At 47.7% G+C, this 27,868-nt stretch overlaps 1 protein-coding gene across 9 annotated transcripts in view; it reads left to right on the top strand.

Annotated features, from left to right (window-relative positions):
* TMCO4 (transmembrane and coiled-coil domains 4) overlaps positions 1–27,868 on the top strand; it is a 92,733-nt gene that overhangs the window by 3,477 nt on the left and 61,388 nt on the right. For 5 of the 9 annotated variants that reach the window (XM_082399536.1, XM_082399540.1, XM_082399542.1 and 2 more), the window contains exons 2-6: positions 3,760–3,867; positions 7,316–7,472; positions 12,613–12,790; positions 20,442–20,616; positions 21,342–21,369. In XM_082399536.1, the coding sequence (XP_082255662.1) occupies positions 12,621–12,790; positions 20,442–20,616; positions 21,342–21,369 (373 nt within the window). In that variant the 5' untranslated portion in view covers positions 3,760–3,867; positions 7,316–7,472; positions 12,613–12,620. Of the gene's footprint in view, positions 1–3,759; positions 3,868–5,063; positions 5,200–7,315; positions 7,473–12,612; positions 12,791–20,441; positions 20,617–21,341; positions 21,370–27,868 lie in introns of all 9 variants that reach the window. The other 4 variants (XM_082399537.1, XM_082399538.1, XM_082399539.1 and 1 more) reach the window with 4 other exon arrangements.

Consider the following 27,868-nt stretch of genomic DNA (forward strand, 5'->3'; position numbering starts at 1 on the left):
AACTTGGGTTTGAAGTCACACATGCCTGTGGAGGGTATGTCCTTCCTGGTCCTGCCATTTGCCAGCTGTATGGCCCTCACCTCTGTGAGCCTCAGTTTTCTCATCTGTAAGATGGGGACAGTGTTAGTCTCTTCCTTGTAAGGTTGTTGTGAGGCTGAAATGGGATCAGGATGCTTTTGAAGAAGGGCACCATTTGGACATGAGGACCCACATCGAGAAAAAACAGCATGAGCTGAGGCCCTAGATGAGAAACCCAGCGTGGGCTGGAAGCAGCAGATGGTTCAGTTTGGGGCAAGGCTGGCTGGAAGAAGGGAAGTGGAAGAAAACAAAGTTGAAAAGTAGGGTTGTTACTGAACCAAGCTCAACTCTGCTCACCCACACGTAGTAAAGCCAATCTACTGACACCAGGTTGTGGTGAAGGAAAGCTCAGCGTTTATTGTAAAGCTCCAGACAAGGAGTCTGGGGAAGTCAATGCTCAAAAAAACCCAAACTCCCCGATGGGTTTCAGTGAAGCTTTTTTTTTTTTTTTTTTGGATATATAGTTGATTTACAATGTTGTTAGTTTCTGGTGTATAGCAAAGTGATTCAGTTATATATATATATATACATATTCTTTTTCATATTCTTTTCCATTATGGTTTATTACAGGATATTGAATATAGTTCCCTGTTATAGTAGTACCTTGTTGTTTATCTATTTTATATATAGTAGTTTGTATCTGCTAATCCCAAACACCTAATTTATCCCTCTCCCATGCCCATTCCCCTTTGGTAACCTTAAGTTTGCTTTCGATGTCTGTGAGTCTGTTTCTGTGTTGTAAATAAGTTCATTTTTATCATATTTTAGATTCCATGTATAAGTGATGTCATGTGGTATTTGGCTTTCTCTGTCTGACTTACTTCACTTAGTATGATAATCTCTAGGCTATCCATGTTGCTGCAAATGGCATTATTTCATCTTTTTATGGCTGAGTACTATTCCATTGTGTAGATATATCACATCTTCTTTATCCATTCATCTGTCGATGGACATTTAGGTTGCTTCTATGTCTTGGCTATTGTAAATAATGCTGCTATGAACATTGGGGTGCATGTGTCTTTTTTAATTATAGTTTTCTCCAGATGTATGCCCATGAATGAGTTTGCTGGATCATATGGCTACTCTATTTTTAGGTGGTTTTTTTTTTTTTTTGGCCACACCATGCAGCATGTGGGATCTTAGTTCCCTGACCAGGGATCAAACCCATACCCCCTACAGTGGGAGCGTGTAGTCTTAACCACTGGACCACCGGAGAGTCCTATTTTTAGTTTTTTAAGGAACCTCCATACTGTTTTCCATAGTGGCTGCATCAATTTACAGAGAAGGATTTTTGAAGGCAAGATGAGGAAGGGGAGCCACAGGGTGTGTTATCAGCTCGTGCACAATTCTCTGATTGGTTGATGGTGAGGTAACGGGGTGTCACAGGTGTTAACGTTATCAATCCTCAGGCTCCAGTGGGTCTGGGGGGCTACATGCTCATGGTCATCAAGTAGTTAACTTCCTCCATTTGGTGGGGGTTTTAGCATCTGTAAAACAACTCAGGAAATGTGCATCAGATACTGTTATTTAGGTACTTCAGAGAGGAACTGAAGATTCTGTGACTGCCGTACGGCTGATTTACTGTTTAAATTATTACCAGTTCTCCTGGCACAACTGCTACATTTGTCACTACACAATCCTTTCAATCATTAATTCTTGAGCCAGGCTTTTGTGACTCAAGGGAGGCCTGGAAGACTACCGCTTTTCCATAAACAAGAGACAGGCAGAGGACATGTGGGAAGGGGTCTGTCGCAGGAAAGCCCCACAGGGTCCTGCTCAGTTCAGGGTGTTAACCTGTGGACAGATGGAGCTAGTGAGATTCTAATTCAGAGGTTTTCAAATTGTGTTTGAAATCTTTTGGGCCACCTCAATGTATAAACTATACCAAAGAGGAGCAGTGTAGCATCGTAGTTAAGATGGCTGCCCTTGGGCTAAGACCCAGGTGCAAGTTTAAATCCCACATCACTTATCCAGTGACCTTGACATTCGTTTCTCAGGGCCTTTTTCTCCATCTGTAAAACAGAGATAATAGCACCTGCCTACTGGATTATTGGGAGGAAATGAGATGATGCATGGAAAGGGGTGGCATTTACTAACATTTACCAAGTATTAACTGGTACGATTTTTTTAATTAAAAATTGTTTTAATGGTGATGAAATAGACTAACATAAAATTTGCCATCTTAACCAGTTTGAAGTGTGCAGTTCAGAAGTGTTAGGTATAATCACATTGTTTTGCAGTCGATCTCCAGACCATTTCAACTTGCAAATCTGGAACTCTGTACCCACTAAACAACAACTCCCCATTCCCCCTCCCCCAGCCCCTGGCAGCCCCCACTTTACTTTCTGTCTCTATGATGTTGGTTACCCTGAGGACCTCATGTAAGTGGAGTCATACAGTATCTGTCTTTCTGGGACTGGTTGATTTCACTTAGCATAATGTCCTCAAGGTTCAGCCATGTTGCAGTGTGTTAGAATTTCCTTCCTTTTTTAAGGCTGAATAATGTTCCATTGTATGTATATAACATTTTGTTTATCCAGTCATCCATGGATGGACACTTGGGTTGCCTCCACCTTTTAGCTATTATGAATAATGCTGCTATGAATATGTGGATACAAATATCTTTTTGAGACCCTGCTTTCAGTGCTTTTGGGTGTGTAGCCGGAAGTGGCATTGCTGGGTCACTCACTGTTGAAATTTGGAGGTGGGCATGGATGGCTCCCCACTGCGTCTCCTCTTGCCCATCAGAGTAAGAGAGGTCCCTGGGGCCCTGTGGAGCAGTTTGAAAACCAGTAGGTCAGATGAACCATTAGAGATTTTGCCATTTCTCCCCCTTCCTTCCCAGGAAGACTTCCCTCTTGAATTGTTTTTTAATTATCCCTAGCGGAAACCACCCTTCATTCAGCAAATGTTTATAAGTGCCTGCTATGCTTCCATGTGGGCAGAGGGAGAGATAAACAATAAGCAATAAACATAAACAAGGAAAGGATATAGTATGTCAGACAGTGATGCGTGCTCTGGACCCAGCAGCGGAGCCAGTTAAAAGCGATTGGGATGAGAGGCTGGGGGCAGCGTGGCTTCCCTGAGCTGTGAGATTTGAGCAAAGACTGGAAGGAGATAAGGGAGTTGGCCATGTGGTTATCGGGGGAAGAGCATTTCCGGTAGAGGGAACAGCCAGTGCAAAGGCCTTGAGGTGGGAGCATGCGTGGTGGGATCCAGGAGCAGCAAGGAGGATGGTGTGTCTGGAGCAGAATGAGTGGAGGGGAGGGGAGGAGAAGGGTGCGCTACATGTGGCCCGGGTGCCTTGATGGTGACTGCGGGTGAGAAGGGAGTCACTGAAGGTTTGGAGCAGGGAAGAAACATGATCTGATTCTAGTGTGAGGTGGAACTTTCTGGATGCTGTGGGGTGGATAGCTAGGGGTGAGGGCAGAAAGAGGCGGGAGACTGGTGAGGAGGCTCCTGCCAGAGAGATGATGGCAGCTTGTACGAGGATGGGCGTCAGGGAGGAAGGGCGCAGTGATAAATGCGGACAAAACGTCCTGCAGCCTGAGCATCCACCCCGATAGCACGCTGTTACCCTCCCTGCGCCACCACCCCGCCCTTCCTCCAGGCTGCTGAAGTGAGGTTGGGATGGGAACTTGCCCTCCATGCCAACATCCCTTTTTTTCTTCTGGTCTGTAGTGGGATTGTCCAAAACCCTCTGGGTTCTTCTATGTTGGAACTGTTGCCATGGAGACCTCCTGAGATGCTGCAGTTACCACCGACCTCCAGTTTAACTTCCAGATAGAGGTATAGAACGAATGGGTTTGTCTCCTAAAATGCTGAGAGTGGGGAGTAACTTGGGCCTGCGTAGAATCTCCACTTCTAGGACCATGTCAGGATTGTCTTATTGTGTGTGTGTGTGTTTTAACTTTGGACTACAATCTTCAGAGTTTCTGGCTTAAGAACAGTGCTGTAACTGTATTTGTTATAAAGGATTTCTTCAGCCAGATGCTTTTCCTTCTCCTTGGCTCCAGAATAATTAGTCCTCAGCCTTCCTGTGACACTGTAGCTAACTCTCTGGTAATGATTATCTCACTGTACTGCAGACTCATTAAAAAGTGCAGCTGTGGCCAGTTAACTCAGAAAAAGAGGAAGAGAGAGAGAAAAAGAACATCACCCCCGACCCCCACTGGGCTCCCTTCCCCTCTCCAACACACACACACACACACACACACACACACACACACACATCAAATTTGACCTTGGCCTTTACTGACTGCTCCAAGTTTAAAAAAAAAAAAAAAAAAAAGCCACAGCTGACTCGCGTGTAAGAAAAACAAAAGAAGTTCATTCTTGCATGAGATCTTCTAAAGACCCAGGTCCCGGAGTTTTAAGGATGATTTAAAGGATTTTCAAGGATGATACTGACCACATTTGATTTTCTCCTTGGTGCTGACTTTGGAATTTTTTCTTGCTCCAAGAAGAAATCCCACTGCATCGTTTATGGTGTCTGTCAGCAAGTGTGGGTTAAGCACCTCCTGTGGGTGCCTGCAGAACCCAGGTCAGATGTTTGGGAATGACCGTCTACCTCCACTACTGACAGAAATAACCCAGTCCGTGTTTTCTTTGGGGACAGATAACGTGACTGGTGAGATAAAAATCGTGATTGTGGTGCATCAGAACGTGGTCCCACTCCAGACTAACCGCTTCCGTCCCACTTCTGGGCCTTGCAGCCTAGCCGTCGACCGGTGTCCTCCCTGGGGTCCTCACCATGTACATGTTGTTTCCCTGAGAGTTGGGGCTCTCCTGGGTCAGGTGTGGACCTTTCTCAGGGTTCCTTGGTGTCTTCACGGCACCTGGGCAGAGACAAGACCCCCAGGAGACCCCAGGGACTTGGGACTTACTCCATCCATTAGGGATGTCTTGAGCCCTGTGCACATTAGGTGGCCCCAGGCACACAGACACTGCTAGCCCTGACCAGCGGGGTCTTCTTCTCACCACAGGAACCCGGCTCGCTCTCTCAGAATCAGTCCAGCTTCTCAGACATATTCGAGAATATCAGTTCAACTTCAGACTGGATCCTGAACCCTAATCAGAACGAGGGGTGGAGTTCCCTGAGGACCAGCATACCCACTTTAGGTGGCGCCCCACCCACGGCTGCCGCCGCACTCCCTCAGCTGGAAGAGTTTGGGGCCCATCGCTTCCGCCTGGACAGTCCATGGCATTGGAACCCTGGGCCCCTCCATCCCACCGTCACGGGTGGCCGAGAATTGCCCTTGTCCATCTTGTTGATGACAAGACCTGTTGGTCAGAGGAATGGGACTTAACTGTGACCTCAGCCCCACTGGCTTGGCTGGGTCACTTGGGGCCAGGGCTTTCTGAGACTAAGCGCTCCCCTTCTAGGGATCAAGAACACAACTGTTTTTAATTCTTTTAAAAAAATGTTTTTATTATAAAGGCTCTAATAAGCTCACGACAGAAAATGTTAAAAATTCAGAAAAATAGAAAGAATAAAAATCGATTACTTCTAGGCCCACAGCCCCACCACCAAGAGACAAGGATCATTAACATTTCGATGTACTGCCTTGTGATCTTTTTGCTCTGTGAAACATTTTTTAAAAACATAACTGGAGGGCTTCCCTGGTGGCGCAGTGGTTGAGAATCTGCCTGCCAATGCAGGAGACACGGGTTCGAGCCCTGGTCTGGGAAGATCCCACATGCCGCAGAGCAACTGGGCCCGTGAGCCACAACTACTGAGCCTGCGCGTCTGGAGCCTGTGCTCCGCGACAAGAGAGGCCGCGATAGTGAGAAGCCCGCGCACCACGATGAAGAGTGGCCCCCGCTTGCCGCAACTGGAGAAAGCCCTCGCACAGAAACGAAGACCCAACACAGCCAAAAATAAATAAATAAATAAATAATAATTTTTAAAAAAAAAAAAGAATAGCTCTGGAAAAAAATGTGCTATTTAAAAAAAAAAAACCATAACTGGAATCGTACTGTATATCCAGTGGTGTACCGTTAACCACCTCCCTGGAAAATAGAATCCCTTCGTTTGTAGCACTTTCCATTTCTGTGGCGGAAATACTCCCTCTGTGACCCATTTCAGGCTCCCAGCATCACTGAACACAGAGCTGGGAAGAGATGCCAGTATGAACCGGCATCAGTACACCATATTATAAATTAAAATTGTATCTATTTGTTCTGATCTTGTAATCAATACACAGTCATTATTGAAAATTCATAAAACTTGAACATATAAAGAAAAAATTAAAATCATCCAGAATTAGGCAACCACCGCCCCACCCCCCTGGCTTACAGACAGTCACTGTCACCATCCCAATGTAAGTCCAGCAGTCCCCTCTGTACAGATGGAGATATAAACAAAATAACTGTCTTCAGAGTTGAAAAGCAATACATATCTGTGACAGAATATTGGGGAAATCCAGAAAAGTCTCTGGTATCTCACCTTTCAGAGATCACTATAGAGGCTATTCTTCTAGACATTTTTCTTCTCTGTGTCTTTTTAATATGGGTGGACTTGTGGCTTGAATCTCCTGGTTTGTAGGCATAGTATATACATTCTCGTGCCTCATAAGAAGATAACATCCAGGGGAAGGGTGTTATCACTACTAATTGATTAAAAACCCTACGGAAGCTTGAGAGGCAGAAAATACTCTGGTTCCTTGAACATGGCAAGTGGCCCATTAGGATGAAGCTCAGGTTATTTGAAGTTTGAGGTGGTCCCTGAGCATCTTTTTGGTTCTTCAAAAGCATCTTCTCTCTTCTCCTGCTGGGCTCTGGGACATCCCTGGGTAATTCCAGATGCTTGGCCCTTGTTCCATTCTCCCTTCCTCATCTGATGCTTGATGGGAGGGTAAGAATAGGAGTGCCTTTCTGGAGGGAATAACCAGGAAAATCTAGCTCTTGCTTAAGCCTGAAAACTAGTTCATTCGTTCGTGTCACAGGCAATTTCTGAGCACTCACCCTGTGGCAGGTAAGAGGTTGGGCACCAGAATACTGATATGGAGTAGATCCGGTGCCTGCCCTCTACTGCCAGGCTAACCAAGGAGCCAGTGTAGCACCCACGGCTCAGGGTACAAGGACTTAGAACCGACAGTCCATGCACAGCGCCAGGGCTGTGCCCAGTGAATGGTAGCTGCCTGCAAAGCTGCGGGGGCAAAGGCCCAGAAGAGTGGTAGTAGTGGTAGTAGGGTTAGCCCTGAGCCCTGGGCTAACCAATCCCTCTTTCCCACAGGCCTCCTCCAGATCCCACACCCTATGGACCCATGGGCTTGTTTTTCTGGTTTGCTCCTCCAGGGAAATTTACATATTTCTCCAAAGAACCTTCAAGAAGCTGGACAGCCTGTTTTCACACTTAGAGGGGAAGCCCACGGTTGTTTCTTGAAATCTGGGTGAGTATTATTAAAGGTTTCTTTCTCTTCAGAACCCTTGTCATTATTTAAAATAATCTTAATTTAAATGTCCTGAGTTTACATGTTGTCTGTCTCCCCGACTAGAATGTATCTCTGTGGTGGAAGGTGGTTGTCTGTCTGTCTTAGTCACCGCTGTGTCCCCAGCATGTAAGACAGCACCTGGTACATATTTATTGTACGTATCTGGTACATATTTGTTTCTTTATTTATTTATTGGTTTTTGTGGGGGGTTTTAGCTGTGCTGTGTGGCATGTGGGATCTTAGTTCCCCGACCAGGGATCGAACCCGTGCCCTGGAAGTAGTGGAAGTGTAGAGTCCTAACCACTGGAACGCCAGGGAATTCCCTGGTAGATGTTTATTAAATTAACTAACTGATTGATTTGGAGTGGAGGCGAATATCTATTTTGGATTTACTTAGAACTTAAGGTTTTCATATTCTCTAGTGACATCCCACCTTTCCTTTTTAAATAATTATAGATTCACAGGCAGTTGCAGAAGTCGTACCAAGGGGTCCCGTGTACCCCCACTCAGCTCCCCTCATGGCCATTGCCTTTGAGGTCAAGTCAGACTCCTTAGCTGGGGGACTCGGTCCTGCAGGGTGTAGCCCCTGGCAGCTTCCCTCCCAACCTCACTTCTTCCCTCCCAACCTCTGCACCCACCCATTGTCCAAACCCTGGCTACACTGAGCATCCTTTTGGTTCTTCAAAAGCATCCTCTCTCTTCTCCCTCTGGGACTTGACAGATGCTATCCCCTCTGCCGAGAACATTCTCTTCCCCTGACCCCACCCCTGTCTGATGTCACCTTCTCTGGGAAGCCAATTCTGGGTTCCCCTCTTTGTATCCCTCTATCTGTGTTTTCTCCATCACAGCATTTATCCCACTGGGTTATCACCGTCTGTTTACTTGTCCATCTAGCTCTACCACTGTCCTGTTTCTTCTACTGGAATACCCTGTCCCATCCATCTGCAGGGCTGTCCCCCGTACTTCCTGCAGGTCTCTGCTGGAATGGCACCTTGCATCCGATACTGTTGTCACCCCCGCCGTTCTGATCACTGCATATGCCCCTCTCCCTAACTGTTCACTGCCCAACTGAATGTTTATATATTTATTTATTTACTTACTTACTTATTACTTACTTATTTAGTGGACTGTTACATCCAGATCCTCTGAGTGCGAATCTCAGTTCCACCACTTAATAGCTACGTGATCGTGGGCAAGTACTTAAATGATTATGATCATGATGTATTGGTGTATTATTGCCTGTCTCCCACCAGAATGTAAGCCCCTTGAGAGCAGGGAATTTGTCAGTTTTGTCCCCTGATTTGCCTCAAGGCCCTCTTCATTCATCCAGCAAGTAGTTATTGAATGCCTGCAGTACTCCAGGGCCTGCTCAGAAAGCTAGGGTTACAGCAGTGAAAAAACAACCAGGGACCTGCCTCAAGAAGTTTATGTTCTACTTGTTTACACAAGTAAACAATATAATTTAAAAATGTATTACTTAAGACGGAGTAAGTCTTATAGAAATAGAACAGGGTGCTAGGATAGAGAGGCAGAGTAGCTTGGCCTGGGGAATCAAGGAAGGCCTCTCAGAGGAGGTGACATTCAGGCTAAGGCCAGAATGATGTGAAGGTCAAATGTAAAGTGTCCCAGGCTGGGGGGAATGGCAGGTGCAAAGGCCCAGAGGGAGGACCAGCTTGCGTATTTGAGGAGCAGAAAGACAGCCAGCGTGGCTACAGTGTAGTGAACAAGGCGGGTGTGGGGGACATGAGCTGGAGTTTAGAGGTGGGCAGGGGCCGGATCAGGACTCTGTAGACTATCATGAAAGGATTGGTATTCATCCTGGGGTGATGGGAGGCCTTTGGAGGGCTTTAAGCAGGCAAGTGACATGATTGGTATATAGGACAAGGCCACTCAGGCTACTGTGTAGAGAATGGATTATAGGACATCAGGAGAGTATTTTGTTGAATGAATGAATGAATGAATTTGGCCTGAGCTGAGCTCTTCGTGCACTCAGCACAACCCCCTCTCCCCTGTGGTTAGAGACAGGCCAGCTCATGCTTCTCTGATTAGAAGGCTGTTTCTTCTTGAGCTGAGAACTAACATGGGGCTCCCCAAATACCAGCCCAATAAAATACCATCTTGGGTTCTTCTGGGTAATAAGGGCAATTACCCCAGCTGCCAAGTGGCACATGGAGTTGTTTAAAGGTAGTGGAAATTGCTAAGCCTGCTGACATCAAGGCCAGACGCTGCCCCCGGTGATGTCCTTAGTTCGTGGCTTGTTGCTGTCCTCTTTGTCCACCAACATGGTCTGTGCTGATTATCTGAGCCAGGGAAATCTGCCACAAACAGATCTCAAACTTGGGTTCCTGGAGCAACCATTGGAGGCCAGTCTTTTTTTTCAAATAATTTTTTTTTTAATTAATTAATTTATTTATTTATTTATTTTTGGCTGTGTTGGGTCTTCGTTTCTGTGCGAGGGCTTTCTCTAGTTGCGGCAAGCGGGGGCTACTCTTCATCGCGGTGCACGGGCCACTCACTATCGCGGCCTCTCTTGTTGCGGAGCACAGGCTCCAGACGCGCAGGCTCAGTAGTTGTGGCTCACGGGCTAGTTGCTCCGCGGCATGTGGGATCTTCCCAGACCAGAGCTCGAACCCGTGTTCCCTGCATTGGCAGGCAGATTCTCAACCACTGCGCCACCAGGGAAGCCCTGGAGGCCAGTCTTGCTGGGTGACATTGGGCATGGTCTTAACCTCTCTGGGCCTCAATTTCTCCATCCGAAACAAGGGAAGGAGAATCCCTGTGCGGGTGTAGAGGAGAGAACATGGGGTTTAGCACCAAAGTCTGGTTTGACTTTCATCACATACTTACTGTGTAACTCTGGGGAAATCGCTTGGCCTCTCTGAAGCTTATAGTTAAAGGAGAGAGTCATAACGCCTCACGTCCTGCTTAACCTTACATGGTAGTTGTAAGAATTAAATGGATTTAAAGTGTTCTGTAAACTGTTACATGCTGTCCAGATGTTGGTTTGTGGCTTTTAACTACCTCAGAGTTATTTTGAAAAACTGATGTAATATTAGTTGTGGACAAATTTTTAAATAATCCCTCCATGGAGGTGATACTTTGAGAACAAAAGATTTTATTGCTCAGCTGGATGAGAACGAATTTGTGGGCCAAAGTCAGTGTGGAGTATGGGTATTAGACTAGAAATCTCTTGGCGATAAGATGAGTGTTCAAAACAGAGATGGTGGCCAAGAGCTCTGGCTTTGGGCTCTGGTCTGCCATTTACTGGCATGTGACCCGGGCCCAGTTACTTCTTCTCTGAGGCTGTTGCCCCCCGGTTTGAAAACTGGATGCTATGGTATCAATAGTACCCGGCTCGTAGAGTTGGCTGGGACCGTGCATGTTAAAAACTGTAGCCCCAGGGCCTCGCATCCAGCAGTGGCTCAATAATGTTGCCTCTTACTATTATTTATACACCTTTGCTGTCTGCCAGGCACTGTGCTGCACATCTTATTTATTTGTTTGTTGATTCTTTTATGCATTTATTTCTTCATGGCCATGTCATTTATTGCTTACACAGCTCTTCCAGACATGTACTATTACAGTCCATTTTTAGGTAAAGGAATCTCAGTGCAGAGAGGTTGAGTTGCCCAAGGTCCCACATCTATGAGTTGGAGGCACTTAGATTCACACCCTGTCTGTCTGGTCCTGAGCCTGCATTCGTATCCACAGTGCCCTATGGTCACGGCTGGTACCCTTCCCAGTACCCGCTCCCAGGGCCCTTGGATGCCTGACTTGGCTTGGTTTGTCCCTTCCCCAATCCTCCCCACCCATCCCTTCCCTTCTTCCCCTTCTGCCCCTGGGAAGGAAAGAGAGAATAAAGGGAGGGACAGAGGAGGGGGAAGGAGACCTTGCTGCCTCCCTTCCTTCCTTTCACTGAAGTATAACATACATAGAGTACACAAATCTTAAGTGTACAGCTCAGTGAATTTTTAAAATATATTTATGCCCATGTAATCACCACCTGGGTCAAGATATAGAACATTTCCATCACCCAGAAGCCTTGCTGTCCCCCTTCTATGCCAATATTCCCTCCCACTGGCAACCTCTCTTCTGACTCTTCTCACTATATATTGGTTTGACCTATTCTTCAAGTTCGTATAAACGTAATCCTACAGTATATATTCTCTGGTGAATGACCATCTGCTTACCATTGAGATTCACTCATGTTGTTGTGGTGAGCCAAACTTCATTCTTTTCATTGCTGTGTAATATTCCATGGTATAAATCTGCATAGGTTGTCCATTCTGCTGTGGGTGAACGTGTGGGTTGTTTCATTTGGGACTATTATGAGTGAAGTTCCTATGAGCATTCATGTCTTTTGGGGGACATAAACCTTCATTTCTCAGGAGTGGAGTTGCTGGGGTGTAGGGAAGACACATGTTTAAATTTAGTGGATAAAGTCAAACCATTTTTCACATGGTTGTACCAATTTACACTCCCACCAGCAGTGTATGGAAGTTCTATTTGCTCCTTATTCTCTTAGTATTGTAGGTCTTTTTAATTTTAACCTTTCTGATAGGTGAATGGTAGTATCTCATTGGAGTTTTAATTTCCATGTCTCAGATGGCTAATTTACACTCCCACCAGCAGTGTATGAAAGTTCTATTTGTCCCTTATCTTCGTCAGCACTTGGTATTGTCAGTCTTTCAATTTTAGCCATTCTGATGGGTGAGTAGCCGTGTCTCATTGGCGTTTTAATTTCTGTTTCTCTGATGCCCAGTGATGTTGAACACCTCTGCGTGTGCTTATTGGCCATTGGATATCTTCTGTGAAGTACCTATTCAAGTCTTTTGCCCATCTTAAATTTGCCTTGTTTCTTTTTCTTAGTGACTTGTAGGAATTGTTTTTACACTATGGATACAAATCCTTTGTGATATACACATTGAAAATATCTCCCCCAGCCCCAGTCTCTTAAAGATGATGAATAGAAGTTTTTAATTTGAATGAGGGCGTATTTATCCACCTTTTCTTTTATGATGTGGTAGTTTTTGTGTCCCGTTTAAGGAAGCTTTGCCTACCTGCTGAAAGCATTTTTCACTGGGATTTCTCCCTGCAGGGCTGGAAATGGCCGCAGGGGACAGGTCGAGCCGGGGGCTGCCCCAGGTGGCCGAGCCAGGTGTGGAAGGGGAGCCGCATCTGCCCACAGGCCGGGAGCTGACCGAGACCAACCGCTTTGCCTATGCCGCCCTCTGTGGCGTCTCCCTGTCCCAGCTCTTTCCAGAACCTGAGCAAAGGTGAGCGCTTTTATCTCACAGAGGGGCGGTCATGCTTCTTCAGGGAGATGATTCTTTGCAGCCAAGCAGCCTGCCAGGTGTTACTGGACACTACAAAGAGGAGAAAGCCATTGTCCTTGCCTTCAAGGAGCTCACAACGTGGTATGGGGCTAGGGCATCCCTCATTCAGTACCCACTTATTTATACCTTCACCAAGCATTTAAGGAGCACCTACAAGCATTTCACCAGGCACCGTTTGAAGTACATGGAAAGTGGACATGAGTAAGACAAACAAGGCCGACACTATCCCTGCCCTCAAGTAGGACACACCCTAATAGGGGGATAAGATATCTACATTCACTGAGCACCTACTATGTGCTGAGTGTAGTACAAGGCCCTGTGGAGAAAACAAAGAAAAGCAAGGCCTGGCTTCTGCCCTCCTGGTGCTTACAATCTGGTGGGGGGGGCACCCAAATGAGTGATTTTAACAGTGGGCAAGTGGGCTAAGTGCCACGATGCGTATCAGGTTCAGTGACACTCAGTATATGGAGTTGGAATAGTAGAGTGGCTAAGAGCTTGGGCTTGGCCTTCAAGGCCTTCAAGGATTTTGCGGGGAGAGAGTTTGGAGACCGGAGGAGGGAGTTGTTTGGAGAAACCAGGACAGTGACCCAGAGCTGGAGGGACACAGGTGAGGCAGTTTTTCTCAGGGAGAATGCAGTTGACTTGGGAACAGCTTGGGTGCTGTGGACGGGGCAGAGGGAGGAGCTAACTTTGACCCCAAAGGTCCAGATGGGGAGGGGGGCCTGGGAGGACAGAGATACCATTCCTGAGACAGGGAGCGATGGGTTGAGGGTGGGAGATGGCAAGAAGTTTTTGCATCTGCAGTGTTTTCAAGAACCGCAGCCCCCGACCCCAGCCATGGTCTCCATGAGTAAACTTCCCCGTGCCTTGGGTCTTGGCTGGGTTTTTGTTTGTTTTTCTTTTTATCTTTGTCCCTCCCACTGGCCCGAACCTTGAGCATTTTCATCTCCTTGGGGGTCACTTCCAGGAAGCCTTCCCAGACCCTCCTCACCCCCCCAGACAGGAAGCTTCTCCACCTGTCTGTCCAGTGACCTGTCACCACAGCCACCGTGCTGCACCGTAACTCTTCCCTGGAGGGCAGGAGCTGCCTCGTTCATCTCTGAGTTCCCAGTGCCTGGCACACAGCTTGGTGCAACACATACCCTCGGTAAAGGTCTGTGAGAAGAAGGATGGATAAATACTGACTTTCTTAGCACAGGAGACATTCCATGGGATTTGGACTTAGATCTGGGTTCAAGTCCTGCCCCTGCCACTTTCCAGTTACATGTGGCCTTAGGCAGTTTATTTAACTTCCCTATGCATCAGTGTCTTCATCTGTAGAATAGGGCTAGTAATACCCACCTGCTGAGTGATTACAAGAATCAAATGAGATAATATAGTTAAAGCACATGGCATAGTGTTTGGCCCACAGTAGGTGCTTGCTGAGTCTGTGACTTACTTTATTTGTTCAATTTCCTCATCTGTAAAATGAAGACAATCCTGGAACTTACCCCTACCAATCAGGGTACTTTGGGCTGCAAGTAACAGTACACTGCACTAAAAGAGATTTAAATAATAAAAGTTAGAATGACCATCATCAAAAAATCTAGAAACAATAAATGCTGGAGAGGGTGTGGAGAAAAAGGAACCCTCCTGCACTGTTGGTGGGAATGTAAATTGATACAGCCACTATGGAGAACAGCATGGAAGTTCCTTAAAAAACTAAAAATAGAACTACCATATGACCCAGCAATCCCACTACTGGGCATATACCCTGAGAAAACCATAACTCAAAAAGATACATGTAGGGACTTCCCTGGTGGTGCAGTGGTTAAGAATCCACCTGCCAATGCAGGGGACAACGGGTTCGAGCCCTGGTCCAGGAAGATCCCACATGCTGCGGAGCAACTAAGGCCATGCGCCACAACTACTGAGCCTGCGCTCTAGACCCACGAGCCACAACTACTGAAACCGGCACGCCTAGGGCCTGTGCTCCGCAACAAAGACAAGCCACCACGATGAGAAGCCTGCGCACTGCAACGAAGAGCAGCCCCCGCTTGCTGCAGCTAGAGAAAGCCTGCGCGCAGCAATGCAGACCCAACACAGCCAAAAATAAATAAATAAATAAATTTTTTTGTTTTAAAAAAAAGATACGTGTACCACAATGTGTATTGCAGCACTATTTACAATACCCAGGACATGGAAGCAACCTAAGTGTCCATCCACAGATGAATGGATAAAGAAGATGTGGCACATATATACAATGGAATATTACTCAGCCATAAAAAGGAATGAAATTGAGTTATTTGTAGTGAGGTGGATGGACCTAGAATCTGTCACACAGAGTAAAGTAAGTCAGAAAGAGAAAAACAAATACCGTATGCTAACACATATATATGGAATTTTAAAAAGCGGTACTGATGAACCTAGTGACAGGGCAGGAATAAAGAGGCAGACATAGAGCACAGACTAGAGGGCACAGGGTGGGAAGGAGAAGCTGGGATGAAGTGAGAGAGTAGCATTGACATATATACACTACCAAATGTATAATGGATGGCTAGTGGGAAGCTGCTGCATAGCACAAGGAGATCAATTCAAAGCTTTGTGATGACCTAGAGGGATGGGATAGGGAGGGTGGGAAGGAGGCTCGAGGGAAGGGATATGGGGATATATGTATACATATAGCTGATTCACTTTGTTGTACAGCAGAAATTAACACAACATTGTAAAGCATTTATACTCCAATAAAGATGTGAAAAAAATTTAAAAATTAAAAAAAAAGGGGCTTCCCTAGTGGCGCAGTGGTTGAGAATCTGCCTGCCAATGCCGGGCACATGGGTTCGAGCCCTGGTCTGGGAAGATCCCACATGCCGCAGAGCGGCTGAGCCCGTGAGCCACAACTACTGAGCCTGTGCATCTGGAGCCTGTGCTCCGCAATGGGAGAGGCCGCGGCAGTGAGAGGCCCGCGCGCCGCGATGAAGAGTGGCCCCCGCTTGCCAGAACTGGAGAAAGCCCTCACACAGAAACGAAGACCCAACACAGCCATAAATAAATAAATAAATAAATTTATAAAATTAAAAAAAAAAATTAAAAAAAAATAATAAATGAACAATAAGAGATTTGTTTTTCTCACTTAACAAGAAATCAAAAGGAAGAGAGTTCCAGCATTGATACAGCACCTCAAAAAGCCTTTGGGTTGGCTTTTCTGCAGTTCTCTTAGCCTCCCCCTCCTGATCATAAAATGGCTGCTGCAGTGCCATACATCACACCATCACAGAACAAGACCCAAGGCATGGAAGAGGAGGACAGGGATTCTCTTCAAGTCTCTCATCAGGGAGGAACTCTTTCCCGGGATACCCTGAGAAGGCTTCCCCTTTTGTGTCATTGGCTAGGTCTAGTCAAATGCCCTCGCCTCACCTGCAAGGGAGGCAGGGAAAAGATAAAGGCACTTGACATTCTCTGTCTCCGTCATGGGAGGGGGCTTCTACTGGGCAGGAAGAAGGGGCTGGGGAATCACTGCTGCTGAGAAACGGCCATCCATCAGAGAGGGTGGTCCTGAGGAAGGAACGTGTTGATGGCCCCTGCAGAGCCTGGCACAGAGCTACTGCCAAACAAACGTTGGATGTTCTCATTATTAATAATGAAACCACGTTCTCTATCTAGAGGTTAGTATATATCTCGTTGGATGTTCTGTTCCCAAGCAAGCCAGGGTCCCATCTCCTGCAAGGGTCCAACTCTCTCCCTGCTCTAGCCCATACCTGTGCCATACATGGGAAGCTCTATCTTTCCAGAAGCTTCTCAGATCTGATAAATCCTTACCTGATAAGCTGGTAGATAGGCGGGGGAAGAGTTTTGCATACTTTGTTCACATAAACAAATATTTATGAACCTGAACTGTGTGCCAGGCCTGTGCTGGGCACCGCCTGGGAGGGCACATGGAGAAGTTATTGTTCTGTGTCCCCCACAAAATCCAAGTATGGCCTTAAGCACATGTGGCTGAGCCGGAAGCATCTGCCTTGGGGGCACTTTCCTTCCTGAAAGTTACAATGCAGTATGCCACCTCTTTCCACTTGGTTGATCTCAGTCTTCAAAACACATTTTAAAACCAACCTCAATCTGGGTTGTAAATCCCAGATATGCTGTTGGTTTCAATAATCTTTAGAAAACATTCTGTGTTAGTTTATGTCCACATGGGGCATAAAAGCAAGCCTTTAAATTATTTATCTCTCTTCCATGCTGTAAGCGTCACAGATGCTGTTCCTTACAATGAACTCTATTTATTAAACATGAAAATATTAATGGTGTAGAGCAGGGGTCAGTAAGCTTTGTCCGTGAAGTCTAGATCTTTCAGGCTTGCAAAACCCTGTGGTCTCTGTCGCAGTCACCCAGCTTTGCTGTTCCATGTAGGCTAAAAGCAGCCGGGAGACAGCATGTAAAGGAATGGGCGTGCTGTGTTCCAATAAAACTTAGTTTCAAAAAAAAAAATGGGGGCTGCAGCCCCCTGGTGTAGTTTTCCAGCCCCTAGTGAATAGGAGGAGCTTTGGACTAGGAATCGGGAACCTGGATTCCAGATGAGGCTTTGCCCTTTCCCAGCCAGGAGACCCTTGATATGGTGTTTAACCTCCACAGCCCAGGGGCTCCGTCTCAAGACACGGCAAGGATGAGAGGGGAGATGGATGCACCAGTCTAGCCGGTGCCCAGCACTCGGTGGGTGCCAAGGAATGTGATTGCTGGAGAGGGACGATCTCTGCAGTGGTTAAGCATGGCCTCTGGAGTCAGAGAGAACCCTGGACCCTGGAGCTGTCACTTAACCTCTCTGGGGAATTCCCTGGCAGTCCAGTGGTTAGGACTCCGCAATTGCACTGCTGAGTGACCCAAGATCCCACAAGCCATGTGGCACGGCCAAAAAAAACAAAACAAACTAACAAACACCTTTCTGGTTCTGGGTGTCTTTATCTCTAGAATGGGGGTAAAAATAGTACCTCCCTCCCTCATGGGGCTGTAATGAGAAGTAAATGAGTCCGGGTGTATGAAGCACTAAGTACAGGGACTGACAGATAGTTGCTCTGTGATCACCATTTATTATCATTATTGCTGTTGATTTTTATGTGCTTCAACTAGATCACCGGTCACGTTAGAAGCATTTACCAAGGCCCTGCCATTCTACAATGCTATTTCTTATTTAATAGATTGCTGTACTGGCACTTTACATATATATTTATTAATTCATTTGTTCATTTAAAGAAACACCTATATAGGGCTTTATATGTGCCAGGTTTTGCTCTAAGCACATGACAAATGTTAACTTAGCTTTCAACAACCCTATGAAATAGGTTTCATCATTATCGCCACTGTTTTACAGATAAAGAAACAGAGGCACAGAGAGGCTAAGTAACTTGTCCAAGATCACACAGCTTGTGGCAGAGCTGGGATTTGAACTGGAGTTCGTGCTCTTTACCCCTCCACTCTTGTTATGAGATGCTTCTCTACATCCAGGACTTCCTTCATGGACACAGGGCCAGGCCGTGCTGCTGCCCTCGGCACTACGTATATGTTTACCCCGAAGTAATGCTCAATTCACTTAGTCATCCCTCCCCGCATATACACTCACATATCATCCCAGGGTAATCCCAGTAATTGTAGCGGGGTAGGTTACAATAACTGTTATAGCAGTAGCTAACGTTTATTGAGGGTTATCGTGTGCCAGGCACTATTATCATGTCATTTAATCTTTCCAGCCAATCTGTGAGACAGGCCCTATTATCATCCTCATTTTACAACAGAGGAGAGTAAAACTAAGGTGAAGTAGGGCACGAAGCCAGTCGCCGAGGGAGCCGGGCCTCCCCCGAGGGGTCAGACATTAGAGCCCGACTCAACCCTCTTCTCCACTGCCTCTCTTGGTCACCTTGTAAATAAAATAGTGATGCCAACTAACATTAGTTGAGTATCTACTGCCTGCCGAGCCCTGCTCGGGGTGCTTTATATGTATCATCTCATTTAATCCTCAAACAATTTTATGAAGTTGGTTTCTTAGACCCATTTGCAGATAAGGAAACTGAGGCACAGAGAGGTCGAGTTACTCGCTCAGATGTCCTTCAGGAGTGAAGGACTTTCCTGGGACTTCCCTGGCGGTCCAGTGTTTAAGACTCCATGCTTCCACGGCAGGGGGCGCAGGTTTGATCCCTGGTCAGGGAACTAAGATCCCACATGCCCCGTGGCATGGCCAAAAAAAAAAAAAAAGGAGTGAAGGACTTTCCCCCAGCTACTGAGAGGCCTTTCCAGCACAGCCTGGGCCTGCCTCAGCTGAAGAGAGCCACTTCACCCAAGGTTCTGCCGCCTTCCTGGGGCGGCCTTTGTCCGATGACTGTCTGAAATAAGGGTATAAAGGCCCAGCCCTGTTGCCCCACTGGGGGCAGTTCTCGAGGGTCACCCCATCTTCAGATCTCCCTGCAGGGTCAGCTGAGGCTTCTGTTGAGACTGGATCTCCCTGCCTAGTCCTGCATCCTCCCTGCGCATTCACAGACGTTGACCCCAACGGAATCCCCAATAATCTTTTCAGAGCTGCTTCCCAGGGACCTGGACCAAAACAGTGGTAGGGCCAGGATTTGAACCCGAGTCCTGCACTGCTCCTGTCACAGGCCCGGCCTGCAGAGATCTCTCTACTTGGGCTTTGGCAGCAGCAGCTCTAAAGAATGGGTTGGGTGGGCTGCCTGGGATCCCGGGAGCCGGAGCCGAGTGGTACAAGCGGGGAGCTTCCTGAGGTCGTCCTCTCTACCAGGCAGCTCTGCTTGTCTCTGGGAAGCCTTTTCTCTGCACTGGTCTTATCCCCTCTGATCTGCTTCCCCTGTTCCGCATCCCAGTGGTGGCTTGGAGTCAAAGCCTGATGTGGACTCTTCTGGGGTCCCCAAGGTGCCATGTGTTTCCTGCAGCTCCTGGGGTCCCTTCTCTCCTGGAGCACCCCAACCATCCCCCACCCAGGGACCCCCGTGGGACTCAACTCAAATGACTGCTGTGGACAGAGCCCCCATGGTGGCGGTGGACACGGCTGGAGGACAGACTTCTCTGCACTTTATCCACTTCTACAGCAGCCAGTGTGTCTCCAGAAAGCATGTCCGTGGCCATTTCCAACAGCAGCCAATCTCCATGTGTGGGAACCTTTTCTGGTCACTGCCTCTCACCTCACAGGTGGATTTGGGGCTCCCTCTCTGGACTCTCTGGACTCATTGGGGCTTGATTCCTGCCTCTGACCTAGCATATCCCACGGCACTGGATCAGTTAGTTCCATCCAAGTCTCCACCCCGCTGTGAGCTTCTCATCCAAGGCCCATCTTGCTCATTTTTGATTCCACAGCCCCCAGGGCAGGCCGGCCTCAGGGCGTATGGTCAGTAACTGCTCGTTACCCTCGTTCCTGTGGTTTATCAGCCCTGTGGTCAAAGTTTTGGTGGAGGAAGAAACTCAAGTCCACACACCTGAAATCAGGTTTTGTCTCTCTTCCGTATTCCATGGGCCACAGTCGCCGTGGTTTTTTGTAAGTGCCAGGTCTTCACATCCCTGCACACACCTCATATTGTGAGATGCACGGTCCAGGATCTCAGCTGTGTCTGTCTTTCAGATCCTTCTGCACGGACTTTGTGGCCAGCCTGGTGAAGTGGCTGGACTTGTCCGAAGCTGTCTTGCCAACCATGACTGCTTTTGCCAGCGGCCTGGGAGGCGAAGGAGCAGACATGTTTGCTCAGATTTTATTGAAGGACCCCATCTTGAAGGACGACCCACTGGTGATCACTCAGGTACACCCACTGCCCAGGTGGCGGCTGCCAGGGAAAGTAGAACAGATAATTTCCTCTCAAAGTCAGCCTGAATATCGCTTCTAGTGGCGTGGGGGGAATTGGAAGATTAAATATTGCATCATAATTTCATATGATGATGACGATCAGAGCTAATGTTGAATTATCATTATTGAATATTTACTATCGATTTATTACTTAAACAGTACTTGTTATATGCTAATACCTTACTAATATGAACTCATTTAATTCTCAAAGCAATTTTATTAGGTAGGTAGGATGATAAATGGAGGCACTGAGACGTTAGGTAACTTGTTCAAGGTCACACAGCTGATTTGAACCTTGGCAGTCTTACTCCAGAGCCCGTGCTCCTGACTGCTAAGCTATGGTGCCTCCTTTTGGAAGCAGCAGCTTTGCTGTGTGCCCTTGGGCATGTCACTCACCTGCTCTGTGTTCATTTGAAGCAGGCAGAAGCTTGACACAGGCTATCGGTGGGTCAAGAGAGCAGATTTAAAACAGCCCTTCCCCTCCTTCATCTGACTCCCTGAAATTCTCACGCATTTATTCAGTTATCTGCTTACTTGTTTGTCTGGCTCGCCTCTCGAATGTAGGGCAGAGGTATTTTGTCTGCCTTGTTCTCCCACTTCTTAAGGGTCAATAAATATTTGTCAAATGAGCAGGCTGGTTACATATCAACCTATTGCTAATTCCTGTTACTCTTCCCTCAGGACCTTCTGAGCTTCTCACTCAAGGATGGTGAGTTGATTTCATAAGTTGTGGGGCACGTATCTGCACCTCAGCCAGTGAAGCCAGTGGTAGGTGTTGCCCCTGCGTTCCCGTCCCCAGTGGCCTTTTTGGCGCAAGAAAGGAAAGGGAAGCCAGTAGAGCTGCGGAGCCGGAAGCTCTCCATTCATGCCAAGCGCCGGGTGGTGCTTCTTAGCGGTTTTATTGATTCCGCAACGGTGCCCTGTGGTTCCACCTTCTGAGTAGCTCTGGAGTCTGGCTCCTGCCCTCTGAGGTCTGTTCTGCTGGCAAACAGGGAGAAGGAGCACGGAATTGAAAATGAAATCCCAACCACCTCTACACTGTGTAGTAAGGGAAGTCCCCCCCACTCCCCGCCGGAACCCTGGCTTGTGGGGGACGGGAGGGGTGAGAAGAGGAGGAAGAACAGAACTAGGCTAGGAACAGCAGAACAGCAGAAACAGCGTGTGCAGGAGCACCGGCTGGGAAGAACGCTCAGAGGAGGGTCACGGGGGCCGGGGCCGAGCGGGCTCTCCACCTACACGAGACCCCAGGCTGTTCCCGTGGAGTTTATAGTCTGAGAAGTGCAGCGCTAAGGCTCAAACCCCAATGTATATGTTTGGCCCTAGTCTAGCCGCACAGAATGCTTTCACTCCATATCTCAGAGCCAGATGGGAGCCCAAGGGTGATCTGGCCCAGCCCCTGCTTTCAGGCGGGCACCACCTGAAGTAACACTTCTCTTTTAGCCGGTGAGGCCATGTGGCTGAGTTGTGGTCTGAGGATGTGGAAGAGTTGGTCTGAAAATCCTCAGCTCTATCACTTTTTTCTTTTCCAAACAGAAGTAAGGGAAGAATAACAATATCCGATCGTCCTGGACGCTGTTGGAGTGAGGGGTGGGTTTGTGCGGAGGTCTGAGTCTCAGGTTGCTAGAGAGCAAGGCAGCCCATCAGGACACACACGCTCACGTGATAATCACGGTAACAGCAAAGCACCAGTTCTTGAGCGCTTGCTGGGCGCCCAGCCTGCTGCCAAGGGCTGTACAGGCACGGAGCCCTCTCGGCCCCCTGAGGGGTGCTGGAGATCGTTGTTACCATTTTGCAGGTCAAGGTCATCTTGGATGAGACACCCATATTTCCAGGTGGAGAGGTTGAGGCCCAGAGAGGGGAAGGGGCTTTCCCGGAAGCACACAGTGGCAGAGGTGGCCTGGTGGTCAGAACCAAGTCTCTGGCCTCCAGGGCCAGCGCTCTGCCCCACCGCCTTGTCACGGGGGAGAAGAAGCTGCCCCAGCACTCCTGTGTCGGCCTCACTCTCTCCCTTTCCTCACCCGGTGAGCCACGTTCATCCTAGCCTGCTTCCTGCCCCCGCCTGCCAATCACAAGCCCTCCTGAGCTCCCAGGAGCACCCAGGACACTTTAACTTACGCCCTTTGCTGTGGGTGACCTTGGCCTGGCTCTCACAGAATAATTGGAGTGGGTTTGAAACAGCCTGTCTAATGTCATCACCTGGTACTTCATTCCCTCCCAGGGGTGTTCTCGTAGGCAGCCTCTAAACCAGCATTGCCTTTGAAATGTCTCTTGAGAATAACCACCACTTATTAAGCACCTGTTAATGCTGGTCATGGTACCCGACCCCTGTCAAGCATTGTTTCACATCGTCCTCATAGCCATCCTTTCATGTAGACACTCCCACTTTCCAGACGAGCAAACTGAGGCCCAGAGAGGTGAAGTAACTGGCCTAAGCTGGTAAGTGGCAGAGCTGGACATTCTAAAACAAGTGCTATTAACAAAAACCTTAGCAGATTTTACCCACGGGGGTTGAGGAATGTGGCAGCATCCCCACGGGAAATGTAATAATACCTCGTATCTAAAGAATACCAGTCTCTGACAACACCTGAGGCGTGCCTTTGGTTTATCTCAAAGCCCCACCAGACGCCGGCATCTACAAACAGGAGCAGCTTCACTGGCACACCGGGACCCCAATGGGAGTGGGTGCTAGGGCTCAAAATTTCCCCAGAGGTCAGAGGTAGGTGGCCCCTCAAACCATCTAGACGACCCTCTCATCAGACACAGGCAGACCTCAGAGATATTGCGGGTTCAGTTCCAGACCACCGCAGTAAAGCAAGTCACGTGAATATTTTTGGTTTCTCAGTGCATATAAAAGTTATATTTACACTATACTGTAGTCTATTAAGTGTACAGTAACGCTGGGTCTAAACAAACAATGGACATACCTTAATTTAAAAATGCTGTTGGAAAAATGGCACTGATAGACTTGCTGGATGCAGGGTTGCCACAGACCTTCAATTTGTTAAAAAAAACAAAAACAAAAAAAAACAAAAAAAAATGCAATATCTGCGAAGCACAATCAAGGCAAAGAGCAGTAAAACGAGGTCTGTCTGTAGATGAGAAAAGGAGGCCCGGAGTGGGAGTGGCTACAGTTGTCATGTCCAACTCTATCCTTATTAATGAAGAACCAGGGACCAAGACCTGGGTGCATCTGGGGATCAGGCTGCCTGGTGTTAAGATTCAAGCTCTACTTTGGCAAGGTCCTGAATGTCTCAGTGCCTTGGTTTTCTCAGGTGTTAAATGGGAACAAACAGTACTTTTTACCTTATAGGGCAGTGGTGAGGATTAAATGAAATAACCCAGGTAAAGTGCTCAGAACAGAGCTGGCATGCAGGAAGCAGGCCATGAGTGCCACTGGGGCATGGTGGTGGTGGTGAAATGGGAAAGCCCTGGGAACCAGAAAACTTGGACTCTCATCCTGTCTCTGAGACTCTCATTTTGTGACCTTGATCAAGTCACTTAACTTCTCTGAACTTCAATTTCAAATACAAATGAGGGGCAAGAGCCAGATGCTACTTCAGAACAAAACAAAACTGTCTTTGGTCCTAAGAACACAGTCAAGGATCTTGTAAGGAGAAGGTCAGTGTCATAGTTGGGCCAGTTGTTCAAGGCCTTTCCCGTAAGCTCCATGAGAGTAGGGCCCTTGTCTGGCTTGTTCACCATCATATCCCAGTGTCTGCAACACTGATGGACACGTGGTGGGCATTTAGTACTTGTTGGGTGGATGGATGGACGGATGAAGGGATGGAGGAATGGATGAAGGGATGGAGGAACAGATGGATAAATGGATAGAAGGTTGGATGGATAGAAAGAAGGATGGATGTCCCTTCCTCAGAGCACAAGCTTAGATACTAACAAGGTGGTTTGTCTGAACTTGAGGGTTAAAACATCTTTTTTCTACAGAGACTGATGGGGTAGGACACACAGCACAGAAGACTCTCTGTGCTACTGCATTTCTCTCTGGGTGTGAGACGGGGTGATTAATCATGGAATCAGCCCAAGAAATCAACACAAAAAGCCGCACGTCTCTGAACTTCCTGGAAGGTTGACCCTTACTGACAATATTGGGATCTTAGTCACAAAACGATGCCATCTTGGCAGCTGGGTGGAATTTTTTGTGCATGCCAATCATTTTCTTCTCCTCATCCAGTAACAACCCGTGAAGCTTCTTGCCCACACAACTGGAAAAAATAAGCCTTTTATATGTTGAAGGTTAAACTAAATCTGAGCCAACTCTAGACTGGGTTTCACAACTGTGGCACTGTTGACATTTGGGACTGGATAATTCTTTGTTATGGGACCACCCTGTGCCATGTAGGAGATTTAGCCGAATCCCTGGCTTCTACTCACTAGATGCCAGTAGCACTTCCTGAGTTGTGATAACCAGAAATGTCTCCATACTTTGCCAGATATCCTCGGGGGGCAAGAACATCCCTGGTTGAGCACCATGGATTCAGGACCCAAAATTTGGCCGTCTCAGGTGGGGCTGGTTTATTTGCAGTTGGTAATCTTTATAAGTTACCTAGTTGCTCTCCTAGGTCCTGTACACAGATGGTGAATTATTGCATCGTATATAATCCTCAAATCAACTGCTAGAGTAGATACTGTTATCCCCACTGACAGGAAATTTGGCTCAGGAGGTTAAGTAACCCGAGGTGGCATTTCAAAGTAAGTTTCAAATTCCATTTAAGGCAGTGAGTCTCATGGTGAACGTGCGCAGGAGACTTAAGCTGAAGCATGGTTCTTGCCCTCTGTACTCTGAATCCAAAGATAACATTGACTCCAGGCCATGGAACCCGACGACATGCAGCTGCATGAGACCTAACAACCTTCACCGCAAACTTGGCTCTACTTTCTGACCTGGTCTTTATTACTGAGTTGCAAACCCTACCTCCCCAATGAATCAGAAAGGTTTGAGAGGTTGGTCGTTTGTCGTGGTGGAACGCGTTGTCAGCTGGTGGCTAGGTTCTTCATCAGGATCCTCAAGATTCGTAAAGCTTGCTATCAGTATTGAAACTGGCTGGTTCATCCATTCAGCAAATAAGAACGGAGCCCTCACTGTGTGTGCCGGGCCGTCTGCTAGGTGCTGGGAGTAGTTCTAACCAGGGCCGATGCTCATTGAGTGCCTACTGTGTGCAGGCCCTGAGAAAAATGCTTTATAGTTTGTTTAAACCCCTCAACAGCCCTGGGAGGTAGATGCTATTCCTGTCCCTCATTTTACAAAAGAGGCAGCTGCGGCCCAGAAAGTGAAATCACCTGCCCGAGGTCACACAGCAAGGATTCGAACCCAGGCACTGTGGTTCCAGAGTCCATGCTTAACTGCTGTTCTGCTTCCTACATGGAGATAAAATGATAAAATCCTCATCCTTACAGCTGACTTTAAGGGGATTTGATGAGGCCAGAATGAAGAGTGGGCACCCCATGTGGTAGAGGCCAGAGGATTGGCCAATCTTGCCAGCAGCTGAGAGGGTGGAGCTGGAGGAGGGCCTCAGATAGGCCCCCTTTGCTCCCATGACCACTGGCCTTGAAGTAAGCTTGTTGCCATGTTGGACGCCCTTAATTGTCCCCCCAAAATAAGCCGTGAAGAGAAAAGGCAGGAGTCATACCCGAAACCATCTGAGTTCAAGTTCTGCCCTGAGACAGGGTGCATCTTAGAAGTCCTGTCCCTTGGGACTTCCCTGGTGGCACAGTGGTTAAGAATCCAACTGCCATTGCAGGGGACACAGGTTTGATCCCTGGTCCAGGAAGATCCCACAGGCCACAGAGCGACTAAGCTCTTGCACTACAACTACTGAGCCTGCGCTCTAGAGCCCGCGAGCCACAACTACTGAGCCCACGTGCCACAACTACTGAAGCCCGCACGCCTAGAGCCTGTGCTCCGAAACAAGAGAAGCCACCGCAATGAGAAGTATGCACATTGCAACAAAGAGTAGCCCCCGCTCGCCACAACTAGAGAAAGCCCGTGCGCAGCAATAAGGACCCAATGCAGCCAAAAATTAATTAATTAATTAAATTTAAAAAGAAAAAAAAAGTCCCGCCCCTCCAGCCACGCTCTGCCCACCAAAGTGAAAACCCTGGGCAGACTTGTAAGTCAGCCCAGTGCCCAGCGGGGGGATGGGGGGAGGAGCGTGGGACTAGAGTAAGGTGTGGTTTCCTTTATATGAAAAAAAATTCATTGAGGGAAAAATTGGGTATAAATATTCTAAATGTTACATAAAATGTACAATTAGAAAAGTTGGGGGACTTCCCTTGTTGTTTAGTGGTTAGGACTCAGCACTTTCACTGCCAGGTCCCGGGTTCAGTCCCTGGTCGGGGAACTAAGATCCCACAAGGCACGCAGCATGGCCAAAAAAAAAAGTTGGTCCATCGAGGGATGGCAGTGCAGTAGGCTGGGTAATCAGTTGAATGAATATGGCCTGAGAGTGTCCTCGGACCGCAGGGAAAGGCGAGACGAAGGTTCCCCGTGCTGACACAGCAGCAGCAGCTCACAGCCTCACCCCAGCAGCCCTGGCTTCTTAGCATCTAAGGATAGAGGAAATTTGACAATTTACCATAAAAAGAGTACTATTAGCCACCCTTTCTTGATCACTTACTGCATCCCAGGTGCTGGCCAGTCTCATCACATGCATCTTCTCCCTGCATCTCAACATACGCCAGATTAAAAGGGTATTCTTGCCCCCATTGTACAGATGAGGAAACTGAGGCTCAGAGAGGTCAAGAAACTTGCCTGAAGCCATTCAGCTAGTAGGTAGTCAGATGAAAATTCAAACCCCAGTCTGTGTCGCAACAAAGGCTGAAGTTTCTGCCTCTGAATTCCTTTCCTTTGGTCTGGAGGGCGGTCACCAAAGGGAAGGGATTGGCCGTGATCTCTTCCCAAAGGTCTGAGATTCTGCTGCTCTCCGAGGAGAGGCAAGTTCAACCCCAGGCAGGTCATTCTGGCTCCCGAACTCAGATCCATACTGAGAACAGAGGCTGGTTCAGTGCCTGGCAATGGAGGTTGTACTGCTCCCTGAGGAGGTGCATTTGGAAATGTAGGGCAGGTGGTGGTGGTTATCACAGCGCCTGGGGTGCACCTGGCATTTAGTGTCAAGCTCCAGGGGCGCTGTTTATCCTTTAATGCACAGCACAGTGTTGGATGGTGAAGTGCAAAGTGCATCAACTTCTCTATT

Source organism: Balaenoptera borealis (assembly GCF_965194805.1).
Source record: "Balaenoptera borealis genome assembly, chromosome: 1".
Taxonomy (NCBI): Eukaryota; Metazoa; Chordata; class Mammalia; order Artiodactyla; family Balaenopteridae; genus Balaenoptera; species Balaenoptera borealis.